At 40.7% G+C, this 15,977-nt stretch overlaps 1 protein-coding gene across 1 annotated transcript in view; it reads left to right on the top strand.

Moving 5' to 3' along the window:
* The window catches only part of TMTC4 (transmembrane O-mannosyltransferase targeting cadherins 4), a 1,460,040-nt gene that overhangs the window by 865,352 nt on the left and 578,711 nt on the right, over positions 1-15,977 (top strand). Inside the window, exons 10-11 of the mRNA XM_044071235.1 lie at positions 2,583-2,754; positions 2,857-2,988. Coding sequence (XP_043927170.1) covers positions 2,583-2,754; positions 2,857-2,988 — 304 coding nt within the window. The remainder of the gene's footprint in view (positions 1-2,582; positions 2,755-2,856; positions 2,989-15,977) is intronic.

Here is a 15,977-nt window from a genome sequence, read left to right as displayed (position 1 = left end):
TTTCTCCCATTGTGTTCAAAAACCATTCTCATCTCTCCCCTGGCAACAATCCTATAGGACTAATAGAATCAACCTGATCAACAAAAGTAAAAAAATAGTTGCATACCTTACAGGATGTCATGTATGTGGACAGTCGTTATAGACATTGTTTCTCTTTTCCTACTTCTCCATACTGTAATGTTCCGTACAAGGGAATCCAAGATCATTCTGAACACATTAAGATACAGCCCAAGTAATCATCTAGAATGTAGGTTTATCTCACAAGTGAATACAGAGGTCACGTGATATGCCCCCCCCCCCAAAAAAGACTCTTGACCTGCCTATCCAAATGTGGTGGCACCCTCCAGGACTAAAAACACAAATGCAAAGGGATAAGCCATATGGGAAGCATTACTTCAGAAGGAGAAGATTGTAGATCAGTGACCAGGCAAAAAAAAAAACCCTCTAAGTATACTGTCAGTGACCAGCCATGCGAAAATTTCCTGGATCAAACATTTATTAGGATCGGTTCTTTCTTTGGTTACATTGACTTTGTCAGATCTAAAACTTTATCACTTACATGCACTTTTTAAGCTGCATCAACCAGGGGCATGGGCAAAGCAGCTGGTAAGATAGGTGGACACTTTTATGCAGACTTTCCAATTGGTCCCTGTGGGAACTTCAGTGAAAGGTTGAGGAGTTTCACTTCATTTGCAGGTGGACTTTCCTGTTTGCCATTGTGGTGACTCTAGTGATAAGTGAGGGTATTTCACTTAATTTGCAGTTAGACTTAACTTGCCCAACTGCTTACCTGTGCACTCTTATTTTTAAGCTTCAGAGGCCTAATAAAACAGTTTACCAAAAAGATTGATAACACGATCTTCTGGACATCAGGATGCCAGAGATTGATCACTTAACCCAGCAGAATGACCCCCCCCTCCTGACTCTTGGTTCCTTAAACAGTTCAAGGGCAATAAGAAATGAGTAATTCTGTTTGCCTTTCCCTCAATTCCTCTCTTTTCACATCTGCTTTCAAAGTTCTGAGGGGAAAAGTTAAGACTCATCATGATTACACTGTCTTGGCCCAGGAGAACCTGATTTCAAATCCTTCTGATTCCTTCCTTTCCAGAGATGATTTTCTTTTCAGTGGTGGGGCACTTCCAAAATGTAGCAGGACAGCTGCTTCCAGCCGTAAATGTGGTCTTCTACACTAGTCTGAATCTTTTGGTAGAGATTTTTGGACATCCTGAAATAGCTATTCTTGTGATATACAGGCAGCCAAGTGGAAAAGGTTCCTCATTTTGCCATCCTCTGTCCTGTCTTCTCAAGTTATTGAACATGTAGGTCTGTTTTTCTTACTTCAAACAATTATTGACCTGAGGCAAAGGACATGACTCTGGTTCAAGAAAGGCTGCTAAAAGTTCTACTTTTGCACTGCATGTCTGGTTTCTGCATCCTTTGCCCTTTTGAGAATAGGAGGTACCTGCATTGAAGATTTCTCAAGATTTAAGCCATTGCATAGGTCACTTCCGAGTAAAATAAAACAGGCACATAGGTTTGCTGGCAGAGGGATAGCACATCTAGTTCCACTTCTTATAGCTTGGATTTAACTCGTGGCCCAGGTCCTGGACTACTGGCCTGTGAGTAAGAAGAATGATGAGGCTTTTACCTTCCCCAGGAAGTAGATAGTAGTTTGTGTCCCAAAGGTGTGATCAGCAATCTCCTGAGGAGACCATGGATGTAACCAGAACATCTGTCTTGCAAGGGGGATAGGGTTGTGTAACTGTCTGCATTGTTTACATGTGCAGATTTTCCATGCTAGACACATAGTATACCAGTCCTTTTCTGCTGTCTGGGCATACACTGGGGAAATCGGTCATGTGCTTAAAAAAAGAGCTCTTTGTGTTAATGAAAGTCACAGTTTCTTTCATAAGTGAGAACATCTATATACAGTAGTAAATGTGGGGACCAACCCTATAAAAGATGAGTGAATGGTTACCGTAGCAGTTATCTTTAAGAAGGCCTTCTGTTGTGGAAGCCTTTAATCCATCCTTCTTCTTATATGTGGCTGAGTATTTTACTCATCTGTTTGTAGCAGACGTTCCTGGTGAGAATACTAATTTTTTAATTTCTTGTCATTATTACTTTCTTTGTAAATGTGATTCTGCAATATTTTATGGGCGACATAAACTGGGAAAGATGGGGTTGAAAGTGCCCTTAATACCAGCTTGAGAACAACTTGTCATGCATGTGCTAGGGCATAAACACTCCAATCACAGGAGCTCAAAGTGAATAAAAGAGCTAGTTAATGTGTACCTAGAAAGGGAATCTAAGAGCCATCCCACAGTAGGGGGTTCTTTTAAAGAACTGCTGATATGATGTACACTGACGTATTAGTTGTTTATGCTGAGTATTGTATAACTGCAATTTTATTGAACTTCTAAGCACTTTGAAACCTCACATTACACTTGCAAATTGTACCTAGTACATTGTCTTTTCCATTCATCATGTCTCAAATAGTTAATGCTTAGCTTCTATATTTTCAGTATTTAAATGTTGGCTGTGTCCATAATTTATGACAGTGTATATGTCTTTCCTTTCAGAATCCTGACATTAGGACTAGCATTACTTATTATCCCCTTCCTTCCAGCAAGTAACCTCTTCTTTCGTGTAGGATTTGTCATTGCTGAGAGAGTGCTTTATTTGCCCAGTGCTGGGTTCTGTTTGTTGCTTACTTATGGAGTCAACATTTTAAGCAGACAAATGAAAAATAAGGTGGGTAACATACAGTCATGTATTTAGTTCAGGAAAACAAAAACTTTGTAAAAATTTTTGTCATGATGCTTATCTTATGTTTTTCATTTTTTTCTCTTCAAGAATATCTTTGCTGCATTGATCTTTGGAGTTCTTTTTTGTAATGTCTTACGCTGTATATTCAGGAGTGGTCAGTGGAGGTCTGAGGAACGGCTTTTTCAGAGTGCCCTCATTGTGTGCCCTCTGAATGCCAAGGTAAGTAAAATCTTTCCTTCACTGGAATAGTGACTGTCAGCAGATTTGCAGTATTGTATGTCTAACCTGCAGCAAGTTCTTTTTATTGTTTTTTTTTACTATCATTCTTTTGGATGTATGCTTTTGAGAAATTCTCAACTTGGACAAGTGTTGAAAAGAACATGCATCTTTGAGAAAAGATTGGTACAGTATTTTGCTGCTTCATTCATAACTTAAGCAAAGCCTGGGGCAACATTGCTGCTTTCCAGGCATGGTCTGGTACTTAGTGTGTACCTTCATTGTTGTTGTTGCAAAGGAGTGGTGAGTGCAGTTAGTATTCTTTTCTAGAGGCTTCTGAATTTATCGAAGACTGACAAGTCCAGGGAACTGGTACACAGTTCAATTGCTCTGCACGAGTGTAACTAGTATCTGTGGACTGCAGAACCAGATTAAAACCTGCTGTACCCTGCCATTTCCCAGACTAGTTGTGTGATAGGACAGTTGTCTTTAGACTGCAGTCGGAACGGAGTTTAATACACAGTACAACAGTACAGTTAAGTTGTTGCTTCCTATAGTGGATCTTCATGGTTAAGCCACTGCAGATCATTGCACTCTTCTGACTTGCTTAAAGTTACGTTTCCATTACATATGGTCTCCAGTGAGCTAAACTTGTATCAGATTATGTAACTCATAAAGTATACAGATGTGCCTTAGTGTGTCCGCACTGAATTCACACATACATAGATGAAGGAATAAAGGATTTTTTTTATCTCTGCTTTGCTTTGTAAATTGCAGTTTAGGAAAATAAATATTGCTAGATTCTGAATGTGTTTATTCTGAAATGGGTATCATCAAGGAAAAACTGTTGCTAGATTTTGTAGTGTTTGTTCTGAAACATATCATCATTAATCAACCCTATAGTCTTTTTTCCTTATGCAGAAAGTCTCGGTTGGCAGTCAAGAGAATTCTGATTGGAGAACAGTTTAGCAGTTAAGCCCTGTGTTAGACTTGGGCAGTTTCTTCATCTGTTCTTGAGAATGACCTCAGTAAAGTGTAGAAGTGAGAGCCATCTGGAGGATTCATCTTGCAGGCAGCCAAAAGGTTTGCTTGTGCCAGCGTCCTGACAGTGAGGACGAAAGACATCCACTTCTCCAGAATTTCAGTCATTCTTCTGAAATTGTGTGGATAATCTGTTATTTTAACAAGCCTAGTAGATAATGAATCATAACAGGGCCTTCCTGATAAAATTAGCTGTTTCAGTACATACAGAAAGTGCTTTCCACTGACACTGTAGGCCATGTAGCTGATGTGCAGGTACCATGTCCTCCCATGCCAGTGCCTCAGCTGATGCTCCAGGAGTATGCTGTGGCCTAGGAGAAGATTAACTCTCCAGTCATGCAGCCCTTTTTGTCAGGGGTGCTCCACTCATCTGAAGAATTTGTTTGGAGACACGTTTGTGTTGCAATTCCGGGACTAGATTCCTAGTTGCCAGCAACCAAGGAATCTGATAAGCCTAATATATATTATAGGGTTCAGGAGAAGTATTAAGTACCACTGTGAAAACCTGGCAGCCAATCTCATTGTGATTTTACCTTAAGACTGCAAGAGGATCAAATTGAGGCTTCTACTTCTGCTACTTTAGGGTGATCAGATGTCAACTGTACCTTATTGAATATCAAAGTAAGTCTGGAAATACATTGAAGTTATGGTCTCAGACATCTCAGATGAAGCCTTGAAGGATAAAATGTGTAAATACAGTATGCATATAGTCTCAGACTGCCTTTAGAGTGTATTAAATTTGGTTGTAATGTTGTTGATCCTGCAGCAGAGCAGTGACCTCTGGGACTGGGACTCAAAATATATGCATGACTCAGAATTGTGCTGTATGCCTGAAAATGTTAAAAAACAGTTTTTTGATGCACTCTTGGATTAGGAGTTGTTTTTAGGACCTCCCCATGAGAATTGTTTAAGAATTGAGAGGAAAATGGCAAGACAGTGGAATCCGTAAAGCATGAAGCAGCCTTTTTATTCACCCATTCCAAGATACAGCAAGAACTTTCTGACAAAACAGTGGCCTTTTTATACAAAACAGATATGGGCAGAATAGCTTAAGAAAAGCAAATAGTTTGCAAAAATAGGGATGGAGAAGCAGCAAAGACAGAGGAAGGCAACATTGTAAGCAGAGCTAATAACTCCTCTCCACTTCAGGAGCCGCTTAGTACTAAGTACACACACTCCCTACTCCCTCCCTCCCCATCCACCTTCTCGCCTCATGGGGTAGTCTGACACATTCCAAGGGGAATTGGTTCAGTCTGATCTCCAACATGCGCTTGAGGAATATTATTTCTGTAAGCTACAGACTAGAATTCTATGCATTTTCACAATTTATGGATATCCTTTCAGGTCCTTAGGACAAAAAACATCCAGAGTTGGAAGTGCTAGAACAACTGATTGCCTGTGGCACAGTTGAGAAAGTTTCTCACGTAGAGAAGGGAGAGGGATACTCCAGACGTTTCTTGGTCCCCAAGAAGAATGGGCCATGGAAACCCATTTTAGACATTTTCAGGCAAAACTGATATTTGAAGATAACCAGATTCAGAGTATTAACTTCACAGTTCCTTCTTACATTATTGGTGCTAAGGACCTTCCTGCATTCATTGGACTTGAAGCTCACCTACTTACACATCCTCATTTACAAAGACCTCAGACAGTACTTTAGGTTCAAGAATAGCAAGAATCATTTCTAGGTTTCCTGTCCGTCCAGCCTCTCCACCGCATCTCCGCACCACAGGTGTTCACAAGTCCTTTGTCCTAGTTTTCCTTTTATGAGGATGCAAGTAATTCCCTATACCTGTATGATTGCCTCATTCAGTTTCCATCACCGGGAGTAATGAATAGATCTTTGCCCTTGACTTTGAATTGCCCTGGGCCTCTCTTTGATCATTCAGTTTCCATCACCAGGAGTAATGAATAGATCTTTGCCCTTGACTTTGAATTGCCCTGGGCCTCTCTTTGATCATTCATTTTCCATCACCAGGAGTAATGAATAGATCTTTGCCCTTGACTTTGAATTGCCCTGGGCCTCTCTTTGATCATTCAGTTTCCATCACCGGGAGTAATGAATAGATCTTTGCCCTTGACTTTGAATTGCCCTGGGCCTCTCTTTGATCATTCAGTTTCTATCACCGGGAGTAATGAATAGATCTTTGCCCTTGACTTTGAATTGCCCTGGGCCTCTCTTTGATCATTCAGTTTCCATCACCGGGAGTAATGAATAGATCTTTGCCTTTGACTTTGAATTGCCCTGGGCCTCTCTTTGATCATTCAGTTTCCATCACCGGGAGTAATGAATAGATCTTTGCCCTTGACTTTGAATTGCCCTGGGCCTCTCTTTGGTCATTCAGTTTCCATCACCGGGAGTAGTGAATAGATCTTTGCCCTTGACTTTGAATTGCCCTGGGCCTCTCTTTGAAGCTCACACAAGTGAGCTTACTACCTGAAATGTTAAAGGATTTCATGGAGCCCTCCTGGATGTATAGAGGGACACCTTTATCTCTTGAGGAAACAGACCCACTGTCTGAAGCTCTCTTTGCAGACCTAACCTAGAAATCCCACATGATGGATTAGGGGGTATTCAGGGCCTCATGTCACATGGCAGCACCAGTCTTCTTGGTGCCTTTATGTAGGCTGCAGATGACAAAGATCCCTGTGGCATCTTAGAAACCTCTGGCAACATCATTGCCACCCTCCATATCCCTATGTCAAGAAATTCTAATTATCCAACCCATCAGGAAACAGCCTATCTGCTGGAGCATATGGATGGAAAGTCCTTTGGCTCAAAAGGATCAAATCCTTACCAAATATATACCTAATCTTGCTTGAGGGGTAAGGCACATAGGTGCAAGAGACCTAGAGCAGGCCCATACAGAACAGTCATATCATTGTGAGAAAATGATGGTGCTTCTCTTGGGTGCAATTTCTTTCAAATTAGAGCTTATGCTGGGGAAACTGAGGGTCATCCCATTCAATACCATGGTGATGTGGTACATAAGCAGAGAAGCATATACTGTTACCAAATATGTAGACATACCTTGATACTGCACAAACTGTTAATGAAGAATGTGGTTACTGACAAGCAGAGCTGAACTAACATCAGCAGCTGTAAGTAGTAACTGTATCCCGCAATGTCCCATTACATATTACACACAGAGGAGGTCTGCCAGAGATACTTTTTTTTCTGACAGAAAATGTCTATCAGGTACAAACATTTTTCTTCAGATTTTCTTCAGATTCCAATGCAGGAGTGCCTGGGTGGTGGATGTCATCAGCATCCCCTGGTGCAGGGATCATCTAGTCACACCCTGCCACTCGTTGCCAGTTGTGCTCCACAAAATTAGATCAAGTAGGGCTAACACTGTACTTGTGTCCCCACTGATTTAGATGGCCAAAATATTTCCTCTTCTAATCCTATAGTATTATAACCTACTGACAGAGAGTGACAGAACTCTGGATCACCTAAACCTAAAGATTGTGAATTTAACTACATGAATCCACTCAGAATGATTCCTTTAGATATAGGCTTTCGGAAAATATAATTAGCAGTATGCAGAATGCCAAAACAGAGGACTAGGAAGTCATACCTTGCTAAATGAAAAAAAAAAATCGCTTTTTAGTGCTTAGCAAACAGCAATGCCCCAAATGAGGCTAGTGAACCACAAGTTCTATAGTGTTTAGCTGAACTTCTAACAGGGACTGTGTTACCTCTGTGTCAAGTTCACATTTCAACCATAGTAGCGTGCCTTCCTTTGGACCTTCCATTAGCCTCCCATTCAGTAGTCGAGTAGATAAAAAAGACTTCATCAGAGATAACACAAGCACAGCATCAAATCATTGTATAATAAACAACACATATGAAAAATGTTGATTATTTAAATACTCTAATGATTACTTAAAGTATCCCAATCTCCAAAGCACATAAATGTATATATTTCTAAACAAAAACAAAACAATCACTCAATTCATAATATAAATATGATATACATATATAAAAAGTGAATATAAAATAACTTGTAAGATAATACTAACTCAGCATTGAAGCTCTATATTTTAAAATACTATTTAATTAAAGTATCTCATTAAGACCTGGCTTTGTGATGGCATTAAGGCATATTTGCCACTTTAACTCTTTCTGTTCAAGTAATAATTCACTATTTCCTCCACATTTGGAAATGTAAACTCTGTCTATAGCAAAAATAGAAACTTCTTTTTGAAACCTGGGCATTCAAGTGTATGCCTGTAAAGAGCATTAGTCTGTTTAGATTTTTTAATTTCTTGTAAATGTTCATAAATACGTTCTTTCAAAGTCCTTGTTGTTTTACCTATATAAAATGCCAGACAGGAGGTGCATGTTGCTATATAACTATCATTTTAGTTTTACAACTACAAATCCCTGGACATGTAAGATTCTTGTCATAACCATCTGCTGTCACATACGGTCCATCGTTAATAAATCTACAATATTTACAGCACCCACATTTTGTCATCTTCGAACACCCAAAATGTTTGCCTTAAGACTGATTCTTTCAAAAATATTTTTCAAATTATTTCCTCTTAGAGAGTGCACCCAATATTTGTGTGTACTCAGACGAAAACACCATATCCCAGGAACTAGAAAAAGTCCCCAACTTTTCAAGATTTCAATCCCCTTTTACAATTTTGGTGATGTCTGTATTCTGAGTGGTATTTTTTTCACTTAATATAGGGCCAAACTTGCCTTTGCTACCTTTAAGTATCTCTTCTTGAACTGACATCACCAAAGATCTAGGGTAGCTTGCTTCTCTCAAAAACATTTTACTTAATTTTTTGTCTCGATGCTAAAGCTTTCATTCAGACACCAGTCTAGAAAGACGAACCATCTGGCCTTTAATAATATCTTCTTTTGATAGAAAGGATGATTACTGTCATAATGTAACAAAGAATTGGAATAGTTCTCTGTTCCAGTAGTGTTTAGCAAACAGTTGTGCCCCAGATGAGACTAGTGAACCACAAGTTCTATAGTGTTTAGCAGAACTGACAGGAACTGTGTTACCCTTATGTCAAGGCTTCACATTTCAACCATTGTAGTATGTCTTCCTTTGGACCCTCCATTATCCTCCCATTCATCGGTCAAGTAGTTTTGTACCTCAAGCACCCAAGGAGGTTGGTGCCATCCCCAATGGACGTGCAGCTTTATTGAAAGACTGACATTGACACATTTGAGGCAAATGTTTTTGCAGCATTAGAATTCTTGTCTTTGAAAACATTATTCATAGTGGCAGTAACATGCCAGAAGACTATTAGAATTTTAAGTTTTTGTGTGCAAAGAGCCGTACATGATTTAAGACTGTTTCCTCCCTGTACCCAGCTTCTTCAAAATATTTTTTTCCCTGGAGGAACAAAACATTTTTTGATGAAGTGCATGCTAAGGAAGAAATAGAAAAGTTTGTCCAAAAAAAGTGAGCTGTGAAACAGAACGAGATTCTGTCTCGTATTCTCCTGGTAATTAATAAAGACAACAGAGACACAGAGAGACTGTGCCATTGAAACCTTTTCCACAGTTTGAGCGGAAAATACTTGAGAGAGGGAAAAAACACAAGAGTTGACTAGAAGAATTGAGAGTACATTGGCAATAAAGCAAGACAGTTTGGGAGATGGAGATGAACAGGACTAAAACTGGAAATATTGGACTTTCTTTGTGAACCCTATCATTGCTAAAGCCCAGCCAAGCTGTATTGGCTTTCTGCTCCCTGCCTCTCCCTATTATTGTCCTACTGTCTGTCTAGTAGGTCAAAGAAGGTACCCTTTTAATTAATTTTTTGTGCCTCTGTGTCTAGCAGGGACACAGAAGAGATCAGAGGGGAATTTATTTCCCCATCCCATCCGTCAGATTATTTCTGAAGAGGGTCAGCGAGGGGGCTATGTCCTATTCCCTCCTGGTACATCTAATTTATTTTTGTGCAGGTCCTTCTATTACTGTTTGATTGATGAGGTGAGGACTTGGATTTTTCTGTCTTTAGGACTTGAGGTTTTTACTGGGGAACATGTCTCTTTAGGCATTGAGGCTTGAGGTGGAGCAGTTCCATTGATTTGGGTTCTGAGAGCTGCATAGGACATCTTGGCATAGGCTGCTGTTGAGTTTGAGTGGAGCCTTTTGGTGCTGAGGTTTGTTGCTAGCAGGGCAGGTCAGAGGGACATCCAAAAGGGCTCCAGGTGGCATTGTGGGGCAGGGGTAAGGGGCATTACAAGGGGCAATATGGGCCACATGGTGGCGAGGTAGAGTGATGTGACCTCTCTTGATCTAGATGTAGAAGGAGAGAACCACGACACTGTGGGGTGCTATATCTGGAAGGTCTAGATTTTGGCGTGATGAAAGGTACGGATTACCACTATGGCTATCTGATTATCGAAGATTATTACTATCTACTTTACTTTTCCAATTTGTCCATTAATTCCCTATTGTGGTAATTTGTGGGCTGCTATTTTTTCCCAGGCATTTAGTTTAGCATTTTTAGTTTTTAGGGCATTTTGGCAGCCATTCTTTCCAAGTGAGACTCTTTTGGAGGATCCTTCTTTGGAGTGGAGATTGTGGCTTGTTGCCATAGATCAGTTTCCTCAGTGAACTCATCATTCCAACTTTGTCACCTGAAATCAGAGAGAGCTCTCAGACCTACCGGAAGATAGAGAGTAACTGTGACCAGTCCACACACCACTTGGGACTACTGGTACTTGGATTTGGTTTCTCTTGATCAGTTTCCTTCCATTCTGACCATCTTCTCTTTATATCTCTGAGTCAGTTTCTGGGGGGTTTTTGATAGGGGTTGTGATTTAAGCTTATTTATGATGTGGGGTGTGTGGTGGTGTATTTTCGAGTAGGAGGTCTAGAGTGTAGGGTGTAGGAGGCCTGCATCTATGGCAGCCTCATGGTAGGCTTTTCAAAAAAATCAACTAGGAAAAAAAGGGTTTAAGAGGCAATAAAAGCTGAAACAAAACTGGTGTTAGGTCTGGAGGCTCCCAATGTCTTTATGAGTTCCATGATGATAGTTCCATGATAACTTTTCCCCAGAGACCAGTCAGGCTACTATGGGCGATAGTTTTTCCGGGTTGTGGCACCACCTTTGTGGAGAGTGGGGACCACTGTAGCTGGCATTCTTTGGAGTTGTGTATCCTGTAGTAAGGTAAAGTTTAGTTTGAACAGTGACTTAAGAGGGTTCAGTTCTTCTTCGGAGCCATGTAAGACACAGCCTGGGACACCGTCCGTCCCATAGATGCTGAACTTTGTTAAACTTGTAGGGGACTCTAAAGCATCTACCCTACTTCATGTCATTAATGTTCAGAAAAATACTCAGAAGAGGGGAAAAGGAGGGAGAAAGTTAACTGTAAGGTGAAACTATTTGTTTTCTTAATACTGCCATTTTGATGGTGTATGATGTTTTTGCATCTTATAAAGTAATTTTTTTAGTTATTTTTAAGTGTAATGGGGATACTAATGTAAATAGGTGCTCCTGTTTTTTTCTTTTTTTCTTTCTCCCTTCTCTCTTTCTCCTTGTTCAGTTTTAAGAAATGTAGGCACTGCAATGTAAAGAAATCTGGTTAAAAGAGCACGACAAAAGAAAAATGAATGTCCCTTTTCTCATTCTTGCATAGGAGAATGACTGGGTTAAGACCATTAGCTTAATCTAGTAACAAGTTTTAAAAGAAAGCAAGTAAATGAAAAAGAATATTAAATACTATAAGGCTTTCTTTCTAGTAGACAAAGGTATGCTGGCAGTTTTATATTGTTTTATGTCTGCAGCCTGTAGTATACAACCTGATAAAGATGAATGGCTTGTAGAAAATGATTTTTTTGAAAGCATTCAAGTGTTTTCCCAGCTGAGAGAGCTATAAAGATAAGACAAACCCAGACAGCACTTAATAGAATCACAGGCTGTGCCATGTGTCTTAGCATAGATAACCTTTCTTTGGGTTATTTCAAGTGTGTGTGTGTGTGTGTGTGTGTGTGTGTGTGTGTGTGTGTGTGTGTGTGTCTGTCTGTTTGGAACTTTTATTCCTCTTAGTAGAGTAGAGTGTCAGTATTTCAAGATATACATTGTTTTGTGTGTTCATTTTAAGTTAATAGGTTTGAAGAGGGTGTTGGGAGGGTGTTTATATTTTTGTTTGAGTTTTGTCAATAAAGCAAAAAGTTCTGTAATATGTGACATAGTCTCAAATGGAGAAGACAAGAAACAACTGTATATAAGATTAACCTGCCAAACAGTACATGCATATAACATATAACACAAAAGCTGGAACTAGACATTAAAAAAAGCTGTTATACATAAAACTTGGAAATAATTTTTCAAGAATACTTTCTGTAATGTCTTTAAATGTTAATTGTCTCACAGATAAATACAAAAAAGAAAGAGTAATGAATCATATTAATAATGTAGAGTGCAAATAACTATGCTGCAGGAGACACTTGGAAAGAACTGAACATGTGAATTTGATAAAGAAAGGTTTCCAGGATGCTTATTTAGCAGAATACCTGGGGCAAAGGAAGAGACGAATACTTATATTAATGGCAAGAGGAGTTCCAATAGTGATTAGTTACCTGAATGTGTCAAGATTCAACCCTGTACCCTGATCCTGGGTGACTTTAACTACCCAATTATAAGGTGGAAGACCTATTCTAGCCCAAACATGAATACCCAGAGATTCCTCGACTTTGTCATTGCCAATGTATTGGATCAGCTGGTCGACTACCCTACAAGAGGTGAAGACATCCTGGACCTGGCCCTAACCAACATGGTAAGATCCAACAATAAAGCGATTTTGAAGTCACTATCTCTCCTGAGCCCCCCCGGTCAGGGTCAAGCAAAAAAAAAAAACTTTTCCAAAGCTGACTGTAATCTTCTCAGAGCAGGTATAAGCAGCTTCACAGCCACCGTCCCTTCATTTAGAACTAGCACTAATGTCCAAGCCTACACCAAAAAACTATATGAGCACCTACATGGCTGTATGGACTCAGGAGTACCTGACAGGACCAAATCATCTTCCTCAAGGAAGAAGAAACCTGTCTGGTAGACAGCAGCAATAAACATACTCTATAATAAAAGGGAAAAATTGCTGTCCAGGACCAAGAAGTAGCAGGTGCTAAGTTGGAGGCAATCTCTCCTTTGTGTGAACAAGCAGATAAGGTCACTGGTGAAATACTTTAAGGATAACTTTGAGTCTAAATTGGCCACATCCACTAAGGACAATCACAAGGCCTTATTCACATATGTTTGCAATCTCAAAGGTAACACCCAAATCTGCTCTGAACTGGTGGTCAATAACACCACATACACAAATGCCATAGATATAGCCAACCTGCTGGCAGACCGCTTCAGTGAAAACTTCATCCCCCCAACCCCCCCATCAGTAAACCAGGACATCCCCAGCACCTGCTCCCCTCCCCTCATCACTGCAGAGCAGGTCTTTAATGCCCTGTCAAGGGAAAAAGTACAATCTCCATGGGACCCGATAACATCCGTGGCTTTATCCTACATGAACTCAGGCATGAGCTCTCAGCTGCATTAGGTACCCTGTTCAACCAAAGCCTGAGCACCAGCTTCATCCTAGCTGAATGCAGGATGGCCACTGTCGTTCCTCTACACAAAGGTGGAGTACCCGCTGTCCCAGCCAGTTATAGGCCCATCAGCCTAACTAGACTGATCTGCAAGGTCATAGAATGCAATATCATGGACCTCATAAACAAGGACACTGGCAACCTCCAAATGCTTGACCCCACACAGTTTGGTTTTGTCAAAGGGAGATCATGCCTGTTAAACTTGGCTGACTTCTGTGAAACAGTCACCAAAGCCGTGGATGAGGGGAAGACTGTGCACACAGCCCACATTGACCTAGCAAAAGCCTTCAGCACTATTCCCCACTCGGGCATAATAGATAAACTCTCCCAGCTAGGCATCAACAAGTATGTTACCAGTTGGGTAGCTAACTTGCTCATTGATAGAACCCACTCAGCCAAAATAGGGGAAGCCACCTCTAGTAGTAGACCCGTAATGAGCTGTGTACCCCAAGGATCGATCTTGGGGCCTCTGTTGTTTGGGATATACTTTTCAGAGGTCCAAGCCAAAGCCAGTGGTCTGTGGCTGACCAAGTGTGCAGATGACTGCAAGCTGGGGGCTGTCTTAAATTCCCCTAGTGATGTGAACATCCTCCAAGAGGGCCTTAAACAAACTAATGACTGGTGCCAAAAGCATGGCCTCAAACTGAATGCCAAGAAATGCGTAATTATCCCCTTTCGGGAAAATGGCATCCCCACTAATTATCCCATTAATACCAATGTACTAAGCACACAGTCAGTCATGAGGGACTCTGGCACCCAGGTTGGTAGCAACCAGACTTTTGACCACCATATTGCCTCAGTTGTTTGAAAGGCTTTCTACATGGTCCACCTAATAAATAAGGGTATTTCATCCAGGAACAAGGAGGTCATAACATCCCTGTACTCCTCCCTTATCAGATCCATTATAGAGTACAGTGCCTCCTTCAGCATGTAACTTGCCAAGCACATGCAGCAGCTGGAGAGATCACAGAGGTTCCTGACCAGGAAATCCAGGGTCTCAAACACCTAAACTATACAGATAGGCTAAAAGCCCTGTCCCTCTACTCAGTCTTGTACAAACTGCTCAGAGGTGACCTGTGTGTGGCATACAAAGCCATCTCGGAACCATCCTTGATGGAGTTGCAGCATATCCGTAAGTCAAGCTCCACTCGCACACCCAACACACAAGGCCTTAACATAGTCTGACATTAATAGAACTTGTTGGCAGGATAGATTTGTGTCCCAAACACTCCCCCATCTGTGGAATAGCCTCCCTCTCCATGTCAAGCAGAGTACCTCACTAACCCTCTTTAAGAGGAACCTGGACGACTGGATGGGAAACAGAAAATACACCCCTGGGATCCCACCTGTGTCCCTGATGGACAGGGGAAACAGGTGTTGACTTAGACGGAACATGGGCGAATATCTTGGCTAGGCTTATGAGGGCCTCCAGGCCAATAGACTAGTATCATCCTATGGACCTATGATAGAGGAGGATAAAAAAGGCAATAATGGTAGATTTGTAGTACTAAGGGGTTACTGGCAAGGGAGGAGAATTACACGGGCATCTATTTGTATTCCACCGAAAAGTGCTATAATAGAGCTTAAAAAAGTGCTGGTAGAAATCATCTTTCAGCAAAGAATATTACCTATAGATGGGGACTGGAATTTGATTTGCAACAGTTATGATGTCTCGGGGGGGGGGGGTCCAAAAGGGAAAATATAACATAGGAGGGTAGATTTTTTTTTTTTAAATATATGAAAATATTTTGCATGGAAGGTGTGAATTCAGTACTAAGAGTTCGGAGTGAATTTACATATTATTCCCCAATATACAAAAACTGGGCTAGGCTAGACAAAATGTACATTTCACAGGAACATGTGCATTTAATTAAAGGTCTGGATATGCACCCAATAACTATTTCAGATCATGCGCCAGTAATAACTAAAATGAAAAAACAGGGTAATGAAATGAAAATGAGCCACTGGCGCTTTCTCACCTATCTCTTGAAAAGAGAGGAATTTATGGAATGGGTACTAGAGATTATTCAGGAGCTATTCGACAGGATAGAAATTACGTCTGAATGTATAGCTAGGGAATAGGATAAAATTAAAGTGGAGTTTAAAAATAGGGTGGAAATAGAAAGGGAGATATGGTTAAGAAATAACAAGAATTATTTGAAGGGTCTGACAGATGTTAAAAGTATTGCAGAATAGGGGGAATCTCACAGAACAAGAAGAGGAACAACTGCAGAATGCTAAACAGAAAATAAGGGATTACCTCGATAATGTGCAACTCGGCACGTAAAAATCTACTGCCAATCATTAGCGGACCGGAGTTCCGCTGTGGTGACCCCTAACCGGGAAAAGCCGAAAGACACAACAACCT

The sequence above is a fragment of the Protopterus annectens genome, chromosome 5.part0 (genome assembly GCF_019279795.1).
Source record: "Protopterus annectens isolate FY-2018-M chromosome 5.part0, PAN1.0, whole genome shotgun sequence".
NCBI lineage: Eukaryota > Metazoa > Chordata > Ceratodontiformes > Protopteridae > Protopterus > Protopterus annectens.
Note: the sequence above shows the minus strand (reverse complement) of the source record. Positions and strands in the feature narration are given on the sequence as shown.